General features: G+C 37.7%; 1 protein-coding gene across 1 annotated transcript in view; it reads left to right on the forward strand.

Moving 5' to 3' along the window:
- Positions 1 to 25,311, forward strand: part of LOC128514052 (mannosyl-oligosaccharide 1,2-alpha-mannosidase IA) — a 242,873-nt gene extending 217,562 nt beyond the window's left edge. Inside the window, exons 5-12 of the mRNA XM_053487698.1 lie at positions 7,634 to 7,728; positions 12,117 to 12,240; positions 12,721 to 12,814; positions 15,345 to 15,460; positions 16,542 to 16,761; positions 22,092 to 22,264; positions 23,960 to 24,075; positions 24,262 to 25,311. Of these exons, the coding sequence (XP_053343673.1) occupies positions 7,634 to 7,728; positions 12,117 to 12,240; positions 12,721 to 12,814; positions 15,345 to 15,460; positions 16,542 to 16,761; positions 22,092 to 22,264; positions 23,960 to 24,075; positions 24,262 to 24,415 (1,092 nt within the window). The 3' untranslated portion in view covers positions 24,416 to 25,311. The remainder of the gene's footprint in view (positions 1 to 7,633; positions 7,729 to 12,116; positions 12,241 to 12,720; positions 12,815 to 15,344; positions 15,461 to 16,541; positions 16,762 to 22,091; positions 22,265 to 23,959; positions 24,076 to 24,261) is intronic.
- Positions 25,312 to 25,951: the final 640 nt, after the last annotated feature.

Consider the following 25,951-nt stretch of genomic DNA (forward strand, 5'->3'; position numbering starts at 1 on the left):
TTTATTTGATTATTTTATTACGTTTTGCACTAAAGCACAAAGCTAATATACAGTACAGTACTGTAGCTGTCAAGTAAAAGCAAGCTCTTAGCCTTGCTCTAAATAAGGTAAATTATGGGAAAAACATCCTGGATGAAGTCAGTCAGGGAACAAATTGCTTGTCTAATGTCTCAAGTAAAGCTGTGAAGTATTTCCACACACTTGATTTTTTTGTTTTTGCCGTTTGTACGCCCCTGCTGACAGGCCATGGAAAGCAAACGCTGTTTTTTACCCATTTTCTAAATTGCATTACCATTAATATGATTTGTAAACCGCGAGCTTTGACACCGTGTGTGTGTGTGTGTGTGTGGCCTGTTTACTCTTCCCTTTGCTTAAACTTTCCCCTTTTCCTTTTTTTTTTTTGAAAAGTAATGATAACCATTTTTAGATGAAAAAACTCTGCGGCCACAATTTTAGTTCATATGAACAGTTTGACAGCAAAATGATTTTTTTTTGCAGTTTTGAGAAAAGTGGAATCCTTTCAAATGAAGCAAGAGGTATTGCAAACTTAAAGAGAATATTTCGTGTCTTTTCTGAGTCACAAGGGTGTTAAAAAGCACATATCTCAAAATAGTTCGTCAAAATAGTTTGGCTTATATAAGTGTGAATTTTGGGTGATTTTTTTTTTTTTTTTTTTCAAAACGCTATAAATCCATCTCCCACAGTTTTGTCACAGTGGATAAATCAGCCTGCGGTTGTGTTGGTTATTTAAGTATGTGATTTACTGTCAATAATATATATATATATATATATATATATATATATATATATATATATATATACAGTACTGCGCTTTAATGCCATAATTCAATTAAAGTTTTAAAAACACGGCATAGTTAACAACTGCTTAAGTGTGTTCTGTGTACATTTTTTGGGCCCCTCATATATTACATTCATTCATTCATTCATTCATTCATGTATAGCGCTTTTAACAATGATCATTGTCGCAAAGCAGCTTTGGCTCTTCTCAAGGTTTCTTCCTCTTGCTATATCTCAGGGAGTCGCCGAGTGTGGCAAGGAAACTCATCAGGGACGATCTTATCATCTTGATTCATACCCATTCACATTGTATACAAACTTAAATAATTCTTTTAATTGTGTAAAGCTGCTTTGCGACAATGCCAGTTGTTAAAAGGTTTATACAAATAAAATTGAATTGATTTAACTCGTCACATCTTGGCTTTTGCTTGAAAATCCGAAAGCTACGTGTCATACTTTGCTGAAAATGTGAAAGTTATGCAGTAGCTTCCACAATAAGATTGCATAGTGTTTTTCAAATTGAATGTTCTGTTATACAGTAGGCAACCTTATGTGGCAGAGGATAAGTTTGAAATATGGCATTTATCACATTTTGCTATCAGACTTGTCAATCATTCTATAATTATAGGTTGGCTGGTTTATAATTAGGACAGAGAAATCCACTCTTTAAAAGCAGAGCTTCTATGCAAAAACAATGGAAGATCTTTTTCAGATATAAACTTTTCCAGATATTACTGTGCAACAAAAGCAACATAACATTTTTCCAGACTTTTTTCTTTTGATCAGTACCATGTGCATAATGATCTGTTGTACACAATGCTTTCTTACATGAAGAAGAATTTCAGGAAGGTAAAACATACTTCCTTTCTGTAAACTCACATACTGTAGATGCGTCAGCCTCAACATGAAAAAGTTTAGCACTCATCATCTGGCATAGTTTAAGTAAGGGTCACTACAGTATAATAAGATCCTTCCTCTGTACTGTATAAAAACACCAGGGTTGAGTTGTTGAAACTGACAGCTCACTGGAGCCTCGTGTAAGACCAGCTGCCACCTTATGTTAAAGCTCCAAGATCCAGATAAGAACCAGGAGAGTTCCTTTCATGTCAGAAGGAGAAAGATGAAATTCCGATAGAAATTATTAATGTAAAGCCCCTTTGGAGGATGTGTCAAAACTTCCTGTCGCATCATAACATGAAAAAATTTCAGCATGTCAAAAACTAAAAGTACTGATCTTAGGGGAATGTGGTATTCAAAACTTTGCATGAATAAAAACTTAAATGATTATCTTGAACACGTTAAAAAGCTTGAATATACTGTATCACCAAAAGTATCCGCTCGCCTGCGTTCCCATGCATATGACCTTGAGTAAAATGGAGTTCTTAATCCGTAGAGGTTAATACGATGTTGGCTCACCCCTTTGCAGCTTTACAGCTTTAACTTCTCTGGGAAGGCTTTCCACAAGATTACGGAGTGTGTTTATGGGAATAACATGCCCAGTTTAAAGGAACTTTCAATGCTTCAGCATACGAAGACTATCTATCCATCCACTCTATCTATCTATCTATCTATCTATCTATCTAGAGAAAGATACAGAGATACAGTGCTGTGACAGTTTCTCAGACAAGTTCTATTTAAGTCCTATTTCAATTAAATATATTTAAAAAATGCGTTAAAAAAGGGGGAAATACTCTTTCACTGCACTGTGGATATATGGCTAGATCCCCACCCCCGCCGAATGTGACCTCATATAAAATGATTTCCTCCCCCCGGCTTGTCGCTCTTTACATAAACACCAAACACAGCACATGTCATCATGGGAGTGAAATAAATGATGTTAAGGAAATGTGTTGTGTATTTCATTTGGAGCCTTACCAGACACACATTGGAGGACAGCTGAGACCTTTTTTTAAACTTGTTAAAGGAATAAAAAAACATGGCATTTTCAGAATTATTGAGTACAAACAAGAATATCTTTTTCCATTTAATTGCATTAATTGCACAGTTTATTTTTTAATCATCCCTGATTGGATGTCTCTGTTGCCGTGTTATGCTGCACATGCAACAGATCCCTCCATTGTTCAGTATTACAATCCCTTAAAAAGAAGACATTCACATTCCATATGTTTTTCAAGCTGTCTTCACCGTAGGTGTTCATTTAGGCTTCATTACACTTTGTAAGCCATAGAGTGAAGTACAGGAAGGAGAATCTACTGGAGGGGTTTTTCCAGTGTTGTGCGTAGTCCGGAGAATTCAAACTAACGAAAGTAAATCGTGAGCGGTGCGTTCTCTCATGGCAGATCAATGGACTGACTGCGAGTGCTCTCTCTGCTCAATGTGGCCGACTGTGTGATCGAGTCTCGACGTCATAGCACATACAATAACTGACGCAACAGCGCAAACATTGTTTAGAGTGCTGCTCCTTAATGAAACGAGAGATAACCATCAGCCTCCACTTTAAATTCTTGCTTCATTTCGTATGAATCTTTGTGCCTACATTCTGGTGGGTATAAATACTGAGTGATTAAAAAAAAAAGAACTGCGAATATGTCTAGCTCTCATGCTAATTAGTTCCAACTGATGATAATTAGGTCAAATTTTACATTCATGCAAAGTTTTTTGGGTAGGAATGAAAGATGCCAAAATACTTTGGTGTCATGGTAAAATTTTCTCTTTCCTAAAAAAAAAGGCGCAAAAAAAACTCGTAATAATATCAAGATTTTTTAATTTGTGCAAACTGATGATTGATACCTAACTTGTGTTATTATTCTTTATCTTTAATAATAATATGTATGAATAATACTAATTATATGAAATATAATAACAATAATAATATTATATAAAAAGAATTATAAGGCAGCACAGTGGCTCTAAGGTCCGGGATTGATTCCCGCTTCAGGGTCTGTGTGCATGGAGTTCGCATGTTCTCCCGCACTCCAAAGACATGCAGATTAGGCTAATTGGCATCCTTAAATTGCCCTAAGTGTGCCCTAAGTGCCTCCAGTGCCTCCGCGACTCCGTATACAAGATAAAGCAGTGCTGTATAGATAACGAGTGAGTGAGTAAATAATACTAATTAGGTTTGAATTATAACCGCTTACCAAGATGACCTTGATGCACAGAATTCTGGGTAAAAACAGCAGATGTCATTGTTACTCACATAAATATCATAAACTTTCATAAAATATACCTTAAAAACAAATATGTTTAATAGTGTTAAGCATAAAAGAGGCAGTTCCTTAGTTCATTTTCGGTTAACACAGATTAACCTGCCTGTTCTGTTCAAGACCAATATGAACCAATTCAAATACTATATTTTCTGAATGTTATCCAGTTTCTTTAATTGGCAGCTTTAAAACATTTTGAACACATACAGTACAAAGAATAATTCCTAAAAAAAAAAAAAAAAAAAAACGAGTTCTTAAGTAAGAACTTCATCAAACTCACAGCTAGGGGGTATTTTTGCTAGGGAACATCTTTTTCAGGTTTCCATTGTATGCTACAGTATGTAGACCAGGGGAACATAGAATCTTTTCAACTTGGGACTCTGGGAACATAGGACTCTAGAACTTTGGAACATAGAAACCTTTGTCATGCTCCAATTATGTGCTATAAAAATCTGGGGACCAGAGAACCCTGGGAACATAATGATGACCCCCATAATATCAAGCCACAGCCTTTTCATCAGACCGAGGCTGCTGCTCAGCGTCCTGAGTAAAGAGAAAAAAATATATAGTAATAAGTTGACTCTTAGCTAATATTCCTAGAAAGGTTAGCTATAAACAATTTACGGTACAACACTACTAGTATCAGAAAAAGTTTATTTTTTATTCTAATTACCAAGCATTCACTCAAGCACAGGACTGTATGTAAAGACATCTGGTTTTTCAGAAGTTGGAGAAACTTTAGGAGGTACAGTATTTTCCTCTTCTTTACTGCGGCAGAAAAAACAGACCCTTTTTTTTCCCTCTGTTTCTTTCTTATTTGTAACTTTCTGGATGCTACATCATAGCAAGCTTTTCTGCTAATTAGATTAAAGATAATTACCAACTCAAGCTGCCACTCAGAATTCTGGGTAAAGACAGGAAACATATGTTTCGTGGTAAACTGAATGAAACACTCAGCGTTGATGCCGGGATGCCAACTGCCATTGCTTACTTCACTGGAGACATCTTACATCCTACATCTGGAAACAAATACAGTACAACTTAAGAACATCAGTGACTGAAGGCATCACAACATTCCTCTATTTTAGACAGTTTTCTATCTTTAGATTGAATTTTTCAAAGGAATTCAATTTGTTTAATATATTCTTCTTGCTGTTTGGCGTAATTCCTAGGTGTTAACCCATATCAAGTAATTTTTCGTGCTAATTAGGTAAAACTGGTAACCACTTCATAATGCCTCTTTTGGATTCTAGATATAAACCAAACTTATGTTTGGTTAAAATGTTATTTCATCTATCCATCCATCTAGGAATCTCTGTTGTCTAACTAGGGAATGTGGAGACCAATGGTGACCATTATATTTATTCTTATTTTAACAACCACGGTAGGACCTCCGGTAAACATACACAGGCACATTCATACACTACCAACGCAGCTTGGGAACGCCAGTTAGCTTAATCTGTATGTGCAGATGCAAGAGCTACGAAGCGACACACAACACAATCCAATACTCTGGTAATGAGGTGACATACAGTACTAAGATGAGAACAGTAAACATTTCTTGTAATTAGCAGTGAAGATATAAAAACAGTCCTTGTGCAAATAGGAGATAATAAATTTGGTGCAAAAAGCTATTTCAGGTTGGTATGTGAGATTTCTGGAGAGTTGTTGTCCGTGTGTTTATCAGTTAAATCCCGTTTGTTCACGCGACTCCCCAAATCAAACATTATGCTAAAGTCCTGGGAAGAAAGATCTATGTCATTTTTGTAGAAAAATTTATAAAATAAGGCAAAAAAACAAACGGTTCTTTAAATTTGTTAAAACAAAGTTACATTTCTAAAAACTACACTTTTGCAAGACAACCAAAATTACATTTTAACCTGGACAAACCGTACCTACAGTACATTGAAGCACAGTAGTATCAGGTTGACCATTTCTCCTTGTTTTTTTGTTCCAAGTAATTATTTAGGGAATAAAACACCATAATCCAATACCAAGCACATTCGACTTTCGAGCAAACCAGGCAAAATGACTGTACAAACCTCACCTCCTCTGTTTCCAATTTTTAACTTAGCCATGTTCAGTACTTGTTTCTTGTTTTTTTATGCTGTACTGTGTTATCTCTGGGGACTCTCAGAGAGCAGAACAAATACTCAAACCAGCCCATCTGGCACCAAAAACAATACCAATGTCAGTGGAATTCTGGATGAAGTCAGCAATCATATTTAACCCTAATGCCAGTGTGATAAATGACTCTACTGATTTCGATTAGTCGTGATATCCTTTAAAGCAGAAGCTCCCCGGTACAGTACCACATATCCGTCCTGAGACTCTGTATTTGTAGTACAGTATATGGTTTGTGAAGGAGAGCATGTAGACTTTAACTTTTTGTTTTGACTGGTTCGTTGTGTTTTGGCTGTAAAACCTGTGTTTTCAGGGGCGACAACGATAGTTGACTGAGCGTAGTAAACTGAAACTAGGCTCTGAATAATGTGGCAGAAATGACGCTCGCTAATCTTTATGAATACTCAGCAGAGTTTTATTAGTAATCTGACTTTGAAAAGGACTTGATCGTGTTTCAGTGGCTTAATGATGCTAGACAACACCTGTTTGGTTGTTAGTAAATGCCTCTAGGTGTATTTGATGAATATTATTGACATGGATTTCATTCCAGGCTAGTAAATTCACCAATAAAATGAAGCAATCTGCTTTTATAACACCGTAGGCAACATGCATATAGTACCATCTGCAAGTTTTCTCACCAAACGATATCCTGTGATAACTGTGAAACTTTAATAAGTGTGCCCGAGGCGTTGTTTCCTTTGGCCACGAATGGCAGTGCTACTGTACATATTTTATGATTTGCACATATTTCCAATCTTACAGACTGATCACGACATGGTCCACTCTCTCTGACTCTAATTTCACAGACAAACATCATTCGACGTTTTTTCCTATTTAAATATAGTTACATAAATATGATAATATAAAACTCTGAAACAGAGTTACCATACTGCGAGTTAATCAAGCTGTAAGACCTCTAATTTGAGGTCTCGCTCGCCCGTGATCTGCTAGTGAGCGATCTGAGCTGCTCTGATTAGACTGTGGATGTCTGTATGTAATAGTTTAATCAAACGGCCGCATGTGACATCATAAGCGCAGCTGTTCCGATTCTTATCCGAGCGTTAATGTCACGATACCGACTCGGGGTTTATGACACGCGTAATTAGGTTTATTTGCGTAGATGAACACGCAGTCATTAAGTGCACGGGACTGGAAGTGTAGCTCTGTCCGCACTAGTGCAATAGTGTGCAATTTTATGAGAGGAACAAGTTAGTTTGAAGGGTATTTTAAAGCAGTGGTTAGTAAAGTTTACAGCCCTCTTTTGCAAATTACAAACAATTTCAACCCTCATGTACAGTATGCCCCCCTCCTCCCCCCGCCCCTGATATTCCTGCTGTTATACCCCTATGTCCCCCAACACTGCTCGTGACATCATAGGATTCTTAGTGGTCGTCTTTAAAAATTCCACACTGCACCTTTAAACTCGTCATATTGGGATGAATTGTAAAAATATAACCCGGGCCAGCGAAATATCCACTGAACAGAATACGGAGGTTAAGGGTGCGTGTATATGACAGCTTGTCTCCGTCTCTTGTGTCTCTCAGGTGTTTAAGCAGAAGGTCCTGGAGCTCGGTGAGAAGCTGCTGCCGGCATTCAGCACTCCGACTGGAATCCCACGAGGAGTCATTAACCTGGGCAGGTACGTCATGCCGAGCCGAACGGCAGCTTGTCCTATCAGGATGTGTCACCTTTCTATGAATTTATAATAACTGAGAGTGTATATCGGCCCTTCAGAGACAACACAACGCATACTGTATGTTGATATGTGACTATGAATCAATTCACTGATTAAAAGATTTGTAAATGCAGCCAAAGGAATAATATGATGATTAATTTGTTTGTATGTTGTGCTTTTGTTTATTCTTCTCTTCACGTCCCCAAATGTCTTTTTAAATTGATTGTGTAATGGAGCACAGAAGGGCTCACTATCTCAGTTTATTGTGCCAGTTGCATAATGATAACAAAGCTGACATTGACTTAATGAAAGGTTTCAGCTGTTTTGGTGCATTATGATGCAGGTTAATGTGCAGTGTGCATCAGGCTAATTTGGAGCCAACGATAAAAAAGCTGAAAAAAACTGACATTTTTGTAAACATCTTTCATAACGATTTTTACCATAATTAAATGAAATTCCCTGTAAGTACATACTGTACACTTATGTCCGTAGGTGTCAGTTTTGAAGTCTCCAGTATAGTCAGAGGATATCGAAAATAAATCACTAAACAAAAACTTTTGATTTAGAATGTACTGTACTGTATGTGTCAAGTTTTTGACTGATACTGTACATAAAAGGTTTGGTAAATTGGGACAAAATTCCAAAATCCAAGGCCTGATTTCCAGATCCTTTTTGCTGTTACTTACTTATTCACTTCCTATATCGTGTCTATCCTGTATATGTATAGGATATATAGGGTGCCGGGGAGGGCGGAGTGGGGGCTGGAGCCTATCCCAGGAGACTTAGGGCATAAGGCGGGATACACTCTGGACAGGGTTCCAATCCGTTGCAGGACACACACATACTGTACACACACTATGGGCGATTTGGGAACAACAATTAGCTGAATCTGCATGTTTTTGGACTGTGGGAGGAAACCGGAGGAAACCCACCAAGCACTAAGAGATGATACAAACTCCATGCACAGGCGGGAATTAAACCCATAACCTGGAGGTGCAAGGCAACAGTGCTAACCACTAAGCCACTGTGCCGCCCTTTTTGCTGTTTTCTTTATTTTAAACATTTTAAATCCCATTAACATCTGACTGTAATTTTAAACTAAGTTCTGTCAGTCAGAAAATGATTCGATTCGTGCAATGTACACCTCCTGGCCAAGAAATAAGTCACTGTTTCAGAAGGGTCAAATTATTGGCCTACAACAAGAAAATAAAACAACTAAGGATCCTATACTTGTAAAAGTACTGTAACTGGGATAAGAACCCTACATATTAATAAAACCTGGAAGGACAGTGATTTAGGCGCAATCTATACAGGTCATGTGGTCTGATGAGTCCAGATTGACCCTATTCCAGAGCGAAGGGTACATCAGGGTAAGGAGAGAAAAGCATGACGCGATGCACCTATCAAGCATAGTGGTCACCGTACAAGAGTTATGATCTGGGGTTGCTTTAGTACCTCAGGTCTAGGCTCAGCAAGTCAGTAAATGTATGTGGCAATAAAATGAAGTCAGCTGATGACCTGAATGTACTGAATGACCAGATTGTTCCTTCCCAGATGACACAGCCATATTTCAGGACTCTTCAAAATATTACCATTACACCTATATTAGCATCGTTAATTACATTAAGTAACACATGATTATGTGTTCTCAGCATTTACTGTATGAGTAAATATGTGTGATATTTGAGTCACCAATAACTGGAAAAACGGCAGTTTGTATCATGTAGAGAGGATGTCCCTAGGTGCCCCTGCCCCTCTTCACTCTATTAGGCATTGATTTTTTCCAGAGCCAGAGATGCTAGGGCCGTTCTGACCCGTATGGGTAATGATGTAGAGAGCATTTATAATGGAGGCCAAGTTTAGCATCTCTCTCATCTCCTTTTTCCCCCTCTGCATGCACTACGACAAAGCAACAAGAGAGCAATCATTTTACTCTGCGTGACTCATACAGTATAGTATGGCAGCAAGTCAGGTTTTTTGACTTCGGTAGTAGCAGAAATGTTTACAAATACCACTGGATTGCATCTCCTTCAGTGCTGATTTACAAGTATTTCTCTTGCACCATATACAGTAGGTCACCATGTTTTATATAAATAGGCTGGATACTATATATTAATGTCATGTACAGTAACATTAAATGAATAAGAAGCTGATAATGACACTCTTAATTTATTTCTCTTTGTCACTCTTTGTCCATCTGTCTACAAGCTTTTGTATTCCCCCATTTAAAATTGTTTTAGGCTGAGCTGTGAGCCACGAATACACCGCTGTCTTCACTGTCGTCATCAGAAGTGAATCTTTGTCCTCGTAGGCTGCTTTCAGGGGACCAAACAGGTGAAAGTCTAATGGAGCGAGATCAGGACTATAGGGAGGACGCTTTAACACAGTGTCGACAGTGTGGGCAGAAGTGTGCGGATGTGCATCATCATGCAAGATCACCTCCCCTTGGATAGCAGTCCTCTGCTTTAGTCCGAAGTTTAGGCTTCAGCTCTTTAATAAGTGTCTCACTATAACAAGCGCTGTTGATTGTTGAACTTTTATCCTGATAATGTTCCAATATTGGCCCTTAAGAATCCCAGAAAATTGTAATGCTGATGGTTAACTCCTGAACATTTTCTAGGTCTGCGATTGAGAAAGTATCTAATCGCTTTTGTTTATGCTCTTAATCACGAGTGGGGCGTCCATTTTTACCCGCACCACAGTTACATATGAACGCGAAGACAGTAGCCTTGGCCGGAAAGTGCTGATAAGACAGTGTTGCCAACAGATGTTTTATTATAACCATAGTGTACAGTAGATCATTTTTGACTCACCCTCATAGTATTTGTAAATATAAAATAGCACATTACATCATACAAGATCACACTCTTCCATTCTTTCATATGGGAAGTATTTAAAAATACAAAGGAGCCCAAAAACTTCAACATAAAAAATAAATTCCTCTTTTCTGACAGTCTGACATGATAGCATCAAAGATGGTGTGTTAGAGGAAACATAATACTGTACTATGCATTGCTGCCATAATTCAATTCGAGTTTTAAAAAAGCGCATAGATAACAACTGTTGAAGTGTATATAGATTTTTTTGGGCCCCTCTGTGAATACACTGACAAGGCAACTAGGTGTAGCGTGTGGAATTGGTACAAAATCGATTTTCAAATGAAAGAAGCAGTGTATCCCTTTGAAATACAAAATGTTTATCTACATGGGGCAAAAATAATCAGATGAAAAAAAGTGGTCATTTGAACCGTCATTTTTTTTCCCCTCTCTGTGAAATGAAAGCCAGTTGCTCGAACCTCAGGTTGATCTAAAGTTCACGCAGCTTTGATTCCTGTTGAACTTATTCACTCCTTGATAAATAATTCCGTTATTTGTTTCTACGTTTTAAAAATCATTTCAAATGAAATGTCACTTGTGCAGTATGTCAAGTCAATACCAGTAGATAAGAACCCAGTGTATTTAAGGACCAGCAGTGGTAGTTATTAAGGAACCTGACGGGATTTCTTCCCAACATCTATGTTGCTTTTTTTTCTTTTCTCTCTCTCTTTCTCTCTCTCTCTCTCTCTCTTTCCTGCTGACAACTTGGATCGATTCTTTGAGACAAAAGTTTTCTCCTGGCCCTTTCCTCCTCCCCAGACATCGCCGCTATCGATTTTCCTTTCAAAACGCAAGCAAGCCATGGACTGCTCTCACAATAAGAACTAGAAGCAGCAATTGAGTGAATTACACCCTCTCTCAGTGTGGTACCTGGAGGCGCAAACAACACCGCAGTAAAAGGGTCTGTTTGGAAAAAATAAAGGCAGGATTGTACTCAGAAGAGTATGACTGTCTGATGTGGCTGTCTAGGCTGATAGGAGCCAAAGTTTAGCCAGAGGGCCGAATGTAGCCTCCAGACAGCTGTTTACTAGCCTGTGGAAAACCTTTCATGAATTCTTTCAAGATTTCCTAAACTACAGAGGCTTTGCAATCATGTAAATCCGATATATTCTACGGTAGACGTTTTTTTTTTTTTTTACTCTATACAATACTGTACAACTAGTGATGACATTCCCAAGGGACAGATATTTCTCATCCCAAATAACCCTAGCACAAGCGGTTTATAAGTTCAGTGCCAGCGCTAATTTTGTCTGTTCACATCCAGCGCGCGAGCTCTGACACATTCCACACATCTCTGGCTCTGTTTTGCCATTTTACCACAGTAAGTGTTTTCATCGTATCTTGTTGCCATGACTCCTACCATTCCACGCGGCTCTGGATGTACTCACACAGTGGGCCGGTTGCCATGGTTTCCGGTTGCCGTGGCACACTGCGTGGGCGATAGCACTCACACTGCTGCTTTGCCCTTTGTTCCAGTGGCACCAGTTGGAATTGGGGATGGGCGTCGGCCGGGAGCAGCATCCTGGCTGAATTTGGGACGTTGCACCTGGAGTTCATGCACCTGACGGAACTTTCCGGGAACCCCATTTTCACAGAGAAGGTTTGGTTCAGTACATATAGAAAGCAAATAACACACAGATGACAAATTAAAGGAAAAATAAGTAATTGGATGTTTGTTTATTGTACTAGCATAGTTTGGGTTCCCTTGTGCACTTAGAGTATATTGTCCAAAAGATCCGGTCACTTTTAACGTACAGTAAAACTTTTCTATCTTGAAAGATGTGGCCTCTTCCATGATGAAAAGCAAAAAAAAGTTAAAAGATAGATGAAGATGAAGGTTAAAATCATACACCATGGATTTTACAAAGATCTGAACCCAATGAAGCACCTATCACCTGAACAAAGTGGTTTGTGGAGGCTCATTTGCCTTTTCCTTTCATTTGTCACCTGTACGTATTGAATACACTTGTATGGCTTACACACTTATCATGGAAAAATCCATTTTCCCTGCTGAAATCTTCAGAGTGTCTAATATGGTTCCACACACTGACGCCAAGACTGCTGCTGTTTATTGTTTCAGGTGATGAACATCCGAAAGCTGCTGGACAGGATCGAGAAGCCGCAGGGCTTGTACCCCAATTTCCTGAGCCCCGTCAGTGGGAACTGGGTCCAGCGTAAGTGAGACCCAAAAAAATTCACTTGAAGGACATAGAGATCATTTGTTAGCACTGACATTGAGGTTTTTAGCCACACTTACAGTACACTATTCTTCTCCTCAACCCTTCCCATTTCTCCATCATACTAAAGCTGTGGAATGTGGCATTATACCCCGGGATTATTAAAATGACAATACAGTCCATTAGCCATGGAAATTAATTTTCTTTTCCTTTTAGATTCATAGAAGTTCAAGCCAGTGCTCTTAATCTACATTACGGAAAATGAGCAATAGATAATTGTAACTGTAGTTGAATGGCTAATAGAGACCTGAGAGATAAGGAGAGGTAAAGAATGTGGGGGGGGGGGGAGCAAGGCCACACATTCAACTCTGCACTCTATCACAGTGTGCATGAGTGTGATATAATATATTAATTTTCATATGAATGTTATGGTAATATTGGACTTGAAATAATTTCTTTCGACTTTCCTTTTTAGTGGCAGAATGATTGTACAATATGTCTTTAACAGACAAAACCCTGCAGAATTTGGCAAATTTTGTTCTATTAGCAAGTTTTCTCTTTAGCAGATTAGCTTTTAGTAGTTTTATCCAGATATTTGACCTCACTTCTTGGCAGAATGTGTAGATAGTAGGGCTGCACGATTTTAAGAAAATATGCGATATGCAATATTGTTGTTGATTATTGCGATAACGATATTTCTTGCGATATAACATTTCCCTAGAGAAATGCATTTTTTATTATTATTATTGCCTATTTTTTATAATCATTTATATGTAATGATCATACTAAAATAATTCCTAAAAAGAAACTATATGTCAAGGAAGTTGCAAATATTTAGACTTTAAAACACTATGAATGACTTAAAACCCTCAGCAGATATTCTGATTACCATAGACCTGCCAACACAATATGAATTACTTTTAAACATTATTTTTTATTTACGTGTAACCATACACTCATCAAGAGTGTCTTAAAACAAGAGCATCTTTTAAACAAAATATTTCCTTTGGCTTGCCTGTTTTGTTTGTTTTTAAAAAAAATAAATATTATTAAACAAAAATTAAATAAAAAAATACTTTTAAGTATCTCTTAACTTAATAACTCTTTGCGATACAGATATCGCATGTACCATTATCGCGATAACCATAATTTTTCAATATATCGTGCAGCCCTAGTAGATAGAGTCCAGTTAAATTTGTTAGGTTTGTCTGGAACAAACCTGACTTTTAGGCATCACATTTTGCTTCAGCATTCAGCTTTAATGTATGTTGTCCTGTTTGAACACTCAATTTTGTCCAAGATTTAATGGTGTAGTTGATCATTTGTGATTGAGCTGAAAAATTCTGAGTAAGTCCTCCTTCTTCATTATTCCATCCCCCTTGGGGTTGGGGTTAAATGCTTCACCTTTACTCCTCCAACCATATCTCTAGTCAAAACTTTCCCCAAAATCTGGCTTTTTCTTTGTCCATATGGCCAGCTGCAAACTTTATTCGAGGCCACCCAGGAACCACCAAGACAAAGGTCTGTCAAGAACTGGCAGCTCCTGGAACACCAGTCCTTGGCAGACCTATGCCTTGGGTGGTTTCTGGTTGGTTCGCGACCATCAGAACTAATTTTCTCTCAGCTGTGGGTGACAGTTTGGGTCTAATTCCAAACCATGGCAAAGTATTTACATTTCCCAACTGATTTAACTAATTTTGACGTCTTTAGTTGTAAACATATGGCTCCAAGTAACTCTATCATTCTTTTTCTCATATCTGCACTGAGCTCTGTAGATAATCCAGTTGTACTGGGTAGTGGTACTGTATGTCCAGTGAGTGCTGTCAAACAACTTGTTTTAATTTTGCACAGAGAAGCTACTAGCTGAAGTCAAGTTCATTTGGGCATGCCAAATTAAAAGACATTTTGGGATTTAAAGACCTTTGCCAGGGTAAACATCTTACATAGTTTTGCCCAGGTGTAAAGTAATTAAAATATTCTGAGCATGTTCAAGACATCTCAGGTAAGCTATGATATTTGTACTGTGCTAAAAATATTTTCAATACACTATGGGTTTATCTGGAACTAACCCAGTCGTATTCATACAGTATGTACTGTAAATGTGCACTGCCAGTTTTTTTACTTTTCTTACAGTTTACTATAATTTAATCCACCAACTAAAAATAGAATAATTATTACCACCAACCAAATTAAATGAACAATAATTAAATAAGGAAAGCCAAATCTTTGTGAATCGATTCCTCAGATCTAATGAGACTCTAAATGATGCGTTTATTGCCTTAATAAAGACACTTGAAGTGTTAGACTGTTAAATAATTTATTTATACACTATGCTAGTATTATCCATTAAAAAAGGTTTTTATAGGCACCTAATTAGATTGAGATTTTGATTAGATTTTTTGAATCAAAGAAGATTCAAGAAGAATCAAAGAAGAACCATTTCTAACATCAAGCAGTGTATATTTTTTTCATAAGTTCTGGAATGAAAACAGCTTCTGGATGTCCTCTGGTGTTTCTCTTCTTTCAGATCACGTTTCTCTTGGAGGCCTAGGAGATAGCTTCTACGAGTACCTGATCAAATCATACCTGATGTCAGACAAGACGGATGAGGAGGCAAAGCGAATGTACTACAGCGCTCTGGAGGTAGGGAAGAGTGCATCTCAAGAGGAGGTGTAAAATGTATACATGTAAACTAGTACTGATGAGAAATATACTGGATACAGACACTCAGCCAGCCTCACTAACACTTAGGTGGATTTCTAGAATTTGGGAAACAGAAGCGCTTCCCTTTAATGCAGAATGATTAAGCCAGTTTTACTGAAGACATATGGTAGGCGGGAGTGTTGATCCAAATCAGCTCTTTCTGTGTGTGAGGAAAAAAAGAAGAAGGAGTGAAGATAATGATGATCGTTTACTATTGATCTTTTGTTCTCACCTGACATAAAAAACTGAACAAAGATTCGACACACAGGGAGACTTCAGAAATTGATCGCTGGAGGAAACTAACTTGAAAATGGTACTGTGTCGTATTGTTATTATCAGATTCATAAGCTACCAACTACAGAGTCCCGATGGAATCTCAGTGAGGCTTGAATTCAATCCACCAGGGAGCAAACCCTTCTGTTATACCATGCATAAATCATAGACGCCCAAAGCTACATGGGCGCACTGTTCCTATTTAGCATGTGCAGAGAGATACAAGAGAACAGTATCTTATTTTGATCGTGCTTGTTACTCTGTTTGTTCAGCACTTTGTATTCCTGCTTCTGAAAATCTGTTTCAATGTACAGTATTAACATTCTGTTCTAAATGACCTAACTAATGCCTGAACATCTGACAGAACTACTTGTGCCTTGAGGCTTTATGGCCAAAAGTTTGCGCCTGACCATCAGAACAATATTATGTGGATTCTCCGTATATTGTTACCAAAAAATAAAAAAAATATGGATTAGCATTTGGTATGTAACAAATTCACCATTTCGTTTTACATGGTCTAAAACTGGAGTCTCTTTGCCCAACTCAACTCAATGCGTGACCTAAACAACGTTCCTGCTGCTTAATGATCACCATTCCTTCCTTGTTGCCATACTCCAAAATCTAGTGGGAAGCATTAGCATATATGGGTGTTTAAAGTCATTAAATATTTTATGATAGAGTTGGCATACTGCGAATGTATCATAACTTTTAATTCTTAATCTTTATTATATCCTTTACTTTCAACCAGGCAATAGAAACCAACTTGGTGAAAAAATCTTCAGGAGGTCTTACATATGTGGCTGAATGGAGAGGTGGAATTCTCGACCATAAGATGGGGCATCTGGCTTGTTTTGCTGGTGGGATGGTGGGCATCGGGGCAGATGATGGCTCTCCAGAAAAGAGGCAGCATTACCTAGATCTGGCAGCCGAGATCACAAACACATGCCATGAGTCTTACAGCCGCTCAGGTCAGTACAGAGCACGAGTGGAAAACACCTTCCCAGGGTGGCATGGCCACTTATTGGTTCATGGAGAAGTAATCTGAGTTAAAACTATACACATTAGCCTTAGTAAGATGAAGTTGGCTAGAGAATATTATACAGTATACAATATTTTTATGTTAGTCTAGTATCGATTTATGAATTTATATTTAATAACATTTTAAAATAAAGTATGAATGCCTCCAAGTGGTGCAGTGGTAAAGTGCTCGCCCTATCATCCGGAGATCGCTGATTTGATTCCCGGGTGATGCTGTTACCTCTCAGAGAGAGAGAGAGAGCTGATTGGCCGAGCTTTCTCAGAGGGGAGGAATGAGAGGTACTTTGTGCTCCCACATTAAACCTAGTAGAATTGGTTACAGATATTTGCTGCTGTCAATTTTTTTTTAAACAAGAAAAATCTATTTAATTTATTTATAAATAGAAATCCAGGTCTGTTAAAATTGAAATGTACCTGTCAATCCAAAATAAGAGCAATCAACAAGAAAATATTTTAATATTTGACCCAGGAACCTGTCTGCTTTAAGAGAGGATAATTTAGCAGAAGCAATTAACAGCCTTATAACCAACATGCAGACTTTTAACATACTTTATTTTAGTGTGAAATATCATTGCACTAGGCAGCACGGTGGTTTAGTGCTTAGCACCTGCCTCTGGTTCATAATGTCATCTGCTGAAGTAAATGTAAGTTTTATGACTTAGGGGGTACAGTATATAAACATATAAACTCAACAGCATTGCGGTCTTTAAGCTATAATATACATATATATATATATATATATATGTTTTTATATAGCCTCACTGATAACAGTTAGATAACGAGATAAAAGAAATTATCACCATTGCTAGCTAGCAAACAGTCAGCATTTTTGCAAGCTAACTGTGGAATGAAATCCTGAGGGAAATGTAGCATAGATGAAAACCCCTAAGGCATCTGTGTAAGTTTAATAAAAATAAAAAAAATGCTCTTTTATAGCTATTTTATAGAGTGAGGAGAGAAAAAAGTTTTTAAAAAATGCTGTACTTCCCAGCTTGTTGCTAACAGTGCTAACAGTCTAAATTGTGTTTGTAATTTTTTCAACTAGACTGATTTTACATTAGCCTAGTTAGCTTAAATATTATCTTTAGTTAGCTTAAATGTTATCTGTATTTGTAGTACTCATTATGAATGAGGTATGTGTTAGCTATCATGGCTAAGAAATTTAATTACTAACATTTCCTAGAAACCACGTTCCACTGAAATGAATAAAAAAAAAACACTTCTAATGAATGCTAAAATAGAAAGCATGACGTCTGTGTCTTGCTTCAGCTAGTGAAATTAGCAATGCATAGCAGAAACTCATTCTTCTCACATATTATTATTTTTCCGTCAGGGCAAAAAAGAAACGCAGTCTCACATTAAGACATTTTTTCGGGGCTTCAAATTAGTAGAGACTATTACCCACTTTCTCTGATATTTATTAAAAACTTGTATACACGCTGGATTAAAACTCGAAGCTTTCCTTCTACCTGGGCCAGAGGGAATCATGGGAAATATAGAGATATTGAGATTTTTTTTTGTAAAGCTCAAACTAAGATCTAGCAATTTTCCCTGAAACGCCTTGTTTGATCTTGGCTTTTATAGCCATTTCAGTCCCCTGATTGTTCAAAAAAAAAAAATTAGAGAAGGTTTGATGCTTGCTACTGCACAGCTGATTCGACGTCGTGAGGAATCTTTCTCTCTTGAAAAATGCTACCTTTGATTTGAAGCCTAAAAAACACATTGATTTTCTTTTCTTACTGTTTCTGCCCTTGTTAGATTCCATTAAGGATCGTAGCGCAGCTAAAGAACAAGACTTTCAAGGAGAGAAAAAGAAAAAAAGATTTTCTCTGAACAGAAAAGCGTGTTGTGTTTAGTGCTTTTTAAGCCTGACAGTAAAAGTCGCCCAGAGCTTTTGGCCCTCTGTTAGCTTGCCACGCTGGCTAGCTGCACCTCAGAACCACCGCTCAAAAATTAAGACACAACAAAAATGTGTCGTGGATTTTTTTTTTTTTCACAAAACAGTATGACAATGGCAGTTTTTTTTTATTTTTTAATAAAATTTACTTAGATTTTATGCACTATAAGATTGGGAACTTGTATCAGGGCTAAATAAAATTATATTTAATGTAATTTCTCCCATATATCTGTTGATGTACAAAGTAAAACATTGTCTAAATAAGATGATGTCCATTTAATAGAGATTACCAAATTCACATTTCTTGTTGATATTAACAGACCCTGTGATGCTAGATCTAACTGGAAGTTTCATTTAATAGTAGATAAAACAATAGGTTTAATTATATAATAGGTTATTAAAAAATATATATTGTTTCCATAGTATTAGTTCATTGTTTCCATAGTATATACTCCATAGTTTATAACTGTTCAATCACTTTTTTGAAAAATATATGCACATAAACAGTTTTTTTTAATGACAAGACAGATAAACTGTTTATAGATACTAATTGAAGTCATTAAAGAGGTCCTATTATGCTTTTTCAAATATTTTCTTTCATGCAGTGTGTCATGTAGCTGTATGTGAACATAAACTATCTGCACTATCTGTGACGCTAAAAGTGCGCGATAAATGAGGTTTTTGTCTAACAAGTTGTTAGCATCTATTTTTTCTCTGTTATGGATTCACGTCACTTCGTAACATATTTGCATAATATCCGGCCACATTCTACGTCACGAACAACTTGCCCGCCATCTCACAATTAACGTTAACCACACTCTTGTTAATGTGACTGAGCATTCATGCCGGGTTTGCTTAAACACTTTGTAATATAAAAAAAAATAAAATAAATGAGAGCACACAAAATCCTTTTTAACTGTTTATTCTCCACCATTCACCAAAACTGAACTGTAACACTCGCAAAGTGCGCATGCCCCATCTTCTACGGCAAGCCTCGAGGGGAAAAAACACAGACGCGAAGTGCGCATGCTCCATGCCCTTAGGCCACACACTCACGAAGTGCGCATGCCCTATGCCCTTACAGCAAAAAATGCATCACATACAATAAACACGGACTTCGGACATTTTCCACTCACTTGCGTTCACGCACACATACAGTACACATACCGTTTATTATATGTAGTTTGTAAATATTGTTTATATCTTTGTTTGGTTGTTGTGCACCTTTTTCTTTTACTTTATTTAGTTTTGTATAATACACGTTTGCCTTAATTACTTGTTTGTGTTTGTCCTTTTTGCTCACCTGCCTTTTAAGGCAACACTGACGCAAAGATAAAAGACCTCTCGATTTTTGTAGCCACAGTAATTATAAAATTAGCTGGTCGTTAAACGGTAAAAACGACGCCAATTTTTTTATGTATTGACGGGTCTCCAGAGCCATCGTTCAGTTATGGTCATGGGTGTTTCGTTTTCCGACACACGCTGTAGCAGTAGACCAATCATAAATCACCGCGCCATCTGACCAATCACAGCAGTGAGGGCTCACGGAAAGGAGGGGTTTAGACAGACTGATTCTTCGAACTGCTTTACACGAGCCGTTTACGAATCATTTAGAAATGGGGTAAAATTAAATCTATTTTTATCTATTTTTGGAGAAAACTAAAGTGTTTTTCGACCTTGCATACATGTAAACCTGTTTTAAGAGACTCATTAAGCAATATTACCAACCTTTAAAATGGCATAATAGGGGCACTTTAATGGACTTAACTAGTTTTACAAGCATTCCACCAAATGAACAGTAACTTTTATACTACCTGGTCTAATAACTCACAAACTCCAAGATTTCAACCGACCACCTTTAGCTTTGATTGCAGCGCGCGATTTCATGGCTGGGCCATATATAAAAATGATTTCTCATGCTCCCAGAACCATTCTTTTACAATTTGAGTACTGTAATTTCCCAACCTGCCATCAGGGAAGAAAAACATCATACGGTAGATGTGATAACCTGGTCATTCAGGTCGTCGACTTCTTTCTTATTGCCACATAACACTTCTGAGTCTAGACCTGACCAACTAAAGCAGCCCCTGATCATAACACTGCCTTTCTTGTACAGTGGCCAATATGCATGATGGGAGCATCAATTCACTTCGCTTTCCTTCTTACCCTGATGCACTCATCACTCTGGAAGAGAGTCAATATAGACTCATCAGAGCACATGACCTTTGTTTATTGCTTTAAATCAAATCTTTATGCGCCCTAGCAAACTGATGCCTTTTTTCTGGTTAGTTTCACTGACAAGAGGTTTTCTTATAGCCACAAAGCTGTTCAATAGTGTGAGTTCTCATCACATTGTGTGTGTAGAAATGCTCCTACAGTACTTTCACTATTAAACATGGCTTAGATTTCATAGTTAAGATTTTTATGATGCAACTTCACCTAGTGTTTAATTGATATCTGATCACCGTAATTCATGATTTTTTTCTTTTGTACACAAATTTGATGGCTCAGCACCATCCTTTCAGGTTTAAATGATGTGTTCTCATTCGATTTCAGTAATTTTAATGTTTTTAGGCATAGCAGGCAAAATACAACGTGGTGTTCTTTAATGAATGAATCAATTAAACAGTAACCCCGAGTTTACATCCATTCATTTTGGAAATGCTTTTATAAGAAACTTATACATCAACTATGTATAACAAATGCCAAGTTTCTCTGATATATTTTATTCAAAAGATGCTGTATTACAAGCCCCTCAGGGAAAGCTGGACATAAAGTAATTAGCAAAAAAAACAGTTTTATTTATACAGTATGTTGTGTTCTATACAGATCTTCCTGTCCTAATTAAATTATTTCTTTAAGTTTGTATCTTCCTTTCTGTGGATGATTTTATATATAAATATTATTTAATGACCTGGATGAAACCCAACTACCTCCATCCTCAAGGATCCTTTAAATAACTTTTAGGTCGAATTATTTTGATATTATAATCACCTGCTGATTTTACCCAACATCTGTGTTCTAACTCTGCCAGATGTCATACTCTGGCTAGTCACATTTAAAGTGAAAAAAGGTCATGGGCAATCTGAAAATTTTGAAAAGAAGCACAACTTAGCATAAACAAGGTGCTTATTTGTTCTGACATATTGTACAGAAAGATATGTACGTGGGCTTCAACCTAAAGTAATACTATCACTTATAACATTAAAACTGATCAGCTTCTTTTTAACTTTAGCCTTTTAAGTATTTCTACAAGTGTGTGAATGAGTGTGTGTATGTATACAGTATTCTACAAAGTCTGTCCTCTAGAGTTAGTCACGTACAGTGTTTTTCTTATCTGTTGTTTTTCCTCCATGTTAACAGCCACTAAGCTCGGCCCGGAGGCTTTCCGCTTCGACGGAGGTGAAGAGGCGACGGCCACCAGGCTGAGCGATCGCTACTACATCCTGAGGCCAGAGGTCATCGAGAGCTACATGTACATGTGGCGTCTGACCCACGATCCCAAGTACAGGGAGTGGGGCTGGGAGGCAGTGGAGGTGAGAAGGAAAAAATGTTCTGTACTGTAGTTAAAGTCCTTCTTTGTGGATGGGTTGCTCTGAGGCAGCTCACTAAAAGTTTAACAGTTTATTGACCTAAAGGAATGTTATTTAGAAAGGAGTTGAGAAAGTTAAGCTTTTATTTGTCATATATACATTACTGCACAGTGGAATTTTTTTCTGTACATCTGCGAGCTTGTTAGAATTTTGTGGTCAGAGCGCAGGGTCAGCCATAATGCGTTGCTCCTGGGGCAGACAGGGGTAAGGCTATTGCTCAGAAGCACAATAGGGGCGATTTTCTGATCAGTAATCCAGAGGTTTAGCACGGCCTTTAGCCTGAAAAGAAACTGCTGATTTATTAACATAATGTAATAGGTATTAAGTTCTGTTATAGAAAAAAAAAATCCCTAAATAAACATTCCCTTAGCATCATTTATTAAGCTCGATGGAGCAAATTTCTTTGTAAATCATTCGTAGAAGCATTCATAAAAAAAAAGAAATTTGGTATTTGTTGAAAATCCCATAATGTTGGCTAAATAATCTTATCCTGCTGCTGTTCCTGAGAGTGTGTAAGAGATAAACTAATACAAAACCTCTTTAAATCGCATAATTTGCAGGGATTAAGTTGGGTTGTGAAACCCAATCATTTATATGAACCATTTCCATGAATGATAAAGAAAGTGAGCCAACACAAGCCGTGTCATTATCACAAATAAAACCAGTTATTCAGGTATTACATTTTTTTTGGTTTGTTTTTGGTTTTTAACACTACTTCAAGCACTTTTTTGCTTTTGCATGTCACACTATTTTCCTGTCACGTCATTTAATTCATACCCAATTTGTACCCTTTTCTGTAATTCTCTCTAGATGTTAACCTTTTCATGTGCTTTTCCAATAGTTAATATTTCATTGGCATAGAAGTAAGTCAAATTTCAGAAAGGTCCAATTCTCATTTTCTTACTCTTATCATATATTCTGTCTTTTCTACACTTTATGAGTCCTAAATGGGTTCAGCAATAACTTCCTTTTGTAGCCGTTATGAATAAACAGCCGTTGCTTTACTGTACCCGTCTCATTTTATCCTTTTTCTCTTAAAAATGCGCCGTGTTGTGTTACTGAGATAACAGGTAATTCAAAGTCCTTAAAAAATTCCCCGTGTCTTCAGGATGCAAAATAAACAGATTTTATCGTCTGCCTTAAAAGTGTCAGATGGACAAAGCGAGATATAAAAGATGACGGCGGCGAGGTTAACGTGCCATTTATTCCTATTAACGTTTGCAAATGAATGCATGGCTAAAGTCAGTGTATTAATACACCTCAAGCGCCGCTCTCTCTCTCTCTCTCTCTCTCTCTCTCTCTGACAGGATGACATGTTAATTATAACACATACCAGCACTGAAATAGATATGTCAGGTTCATTTCCCAGAGAAACACAAGGGCCAGTCGTAATCACAGTGTCGATGTCTGCCTTTGTTACAAAATAATAAACACCTTAATTTCCCCACGTCAGCTCTTTTTTAGCCGCCCGCCAAATATGTTACACCTCTGACCAAAATGTGTAAAAATAAAAAACGATCTCATGTAGTTGTTTGTTTTCTACATGAAAACATTTTTTTTAAGTATCCACATTAACAAGAATTTAGACTTTTATTTGTTTTTAGTCACCCATGTGAGCAATTTTATGATTTTCTTTAGGCGCTGGAGAAATACTGCCGCACTGAAGGAGGATATTCGGGGATCAGAGACGTGTACACCACCGCGGTCAGCCATGATAACATGCAGCAGAGCTTCTTCCTGTCTGAAACTCTAAAGTGAGTGTTTTGAGTCATTTAAGTGAAGAATACATACTTTACCAAGATGTGTAACGTAACCAGATTGTGCTAAAAGTCATTTAAGGTCATTTAAAATTTACATTTCTGTCAGATCAATCAAATGATTCACTGATTGATTGATTGATTGATTGATTGATTGATTGATTGATTGATTGATTGATTCAGATACCTGTACCTGCTTTTCTCCGACGACGACCTGCTGCCCCTTGATGACTGGGTGTTTAACACCGAGGCTCATCCTTTACCCATCGTCCGTAAAAGCTGCTTAGTGGAGCACAGCGGCACCACACGAGACACTCAACACACACATCCAGTGTAACCTGCAATGACGCACCCCGATACACACGCACAGCAAGACAGGGCGTCGGTTTCACTGGCCCTGCCGCAGCCTCTCTGCTCCTTCTTCTGGAAAGGATCTCGCGCTGCCCGCTGTGATTGTAATACCTGAGCCGGGACATTCTCTGTGGACAATCAAAATGAAAATTACTTTTTTTGTGATGAGAGCACCTTTGTTCCCTTCTTTCTTTCCTCCGTGAGGAAAATGGAATATACTTCAGGCCAAGATTAGCGGGGTGGGCACCGCCTCATCACGGGCTACTTCGAGAGAGAAAGAGAAAAATCGCTTCACTTTTCTTCAGCACTATGTTATTTCTGTCCATCTTTTTACTCTTTTTTACAAGCTACTGACAGGCGATTTGTGAACGATTTCTTTTTATTAATGACTCTTTCAAGGGATTCGCAAGCTCGAAAGAATAGAAAGCGACAAATATTCAGCAAACATAACAAGTTATTTTTTTAAGAATTAGTACATCACCCCGCTACCATAACATGATTTGCCTTCCCATCTTATCTTGTCTTACCTACAGTACATTCACCAGTTGCATCCTTATTTACATTCCCCATAGTGTTACCAGATTTGCGCTCCCTATGTTCTTATGTATTTGATCTGCCTTCCCAGTGTTTCATGTCCGTCTGCGCTGCTGCAGTTGTAACTTAATTGGACCCCCCTCATCTCATGCCATGATCTTTGATTCAACATTGTTTCCCTGTATTTTACCCAATATGCCTTATTTGTGTCATTACCCAATCTGCGTCCCCACGTTGTAACTCAGTATGCATTGGTTAAGTCACAACATTTCTTACTGTGACTATCACTCCTTCTGTAGCCAGCTTGTGTTTATGGTAGCATTACCATATCTGGCCCTATTGTAACTCAATTTGTACCTCTAGCCCATAACTCTGTCTGCGTTAGTTAGATATACTTTTTACTGTTACCATTACTATCTACAGTATGTCCCCCCCCACACCAAAATTCAGCCTGCACCTGCTGTGTATAAGCAGTTGTAACCCATTCTGCATCCTGTTTTGCTGCCCAAAAGTGTCCCCAAACTACTCAGCATCAGTTGGGTGTATTTTTACCTATTACCGTTACTCCATCAGTGTCCCCTGTGCCATTAGCCAGCGTGTGTTTCTATTCCTGCCCCCTATTGTAATACAATCTACATCCTGTTTTGCTACCAAATCTGCCTGCCTCCGTTTGCAACGCAATTTCTTTTTACCTGCGTTGTCACTTGATCAGCATTCCTTGCGTCTTACTGTAAATCAATAAATATCATTAGCTCTTTAGTGTCCGTGGTGACTTTACTCTATCTGTGTTATTTGCATTACTGTGATTATTTGATTAACATTCCCGTGTGTCCATGCCTGATGCCTGTTCTGCATTCTCATGTCATTACCCAGTTTGCATCACTTTTGTCATTACCTAATCTGTGCTCTCTGTGTTAATATTACCACCAAATCTGGGCATTTTCACAAGTTTTTTTTTTTTTTTACCTAGATTTCATTTATCAAAGAA

This window comes from Clarias gariepinus, chromosome 26 (assembly GCF_024256425.1).
Source record: "Clarias gariepinus isolate MV-2021 ecotype Netherlands chromosome 26, CGAR_prim_01v2, whole genome shotgun sequence".
Classification (NCBI taxonomy): Eukaryota; Metazoa; Chordata; class Actinopteri; order Siluriformes; family Clariidae; genus Clarias; species Clarias gariepinus.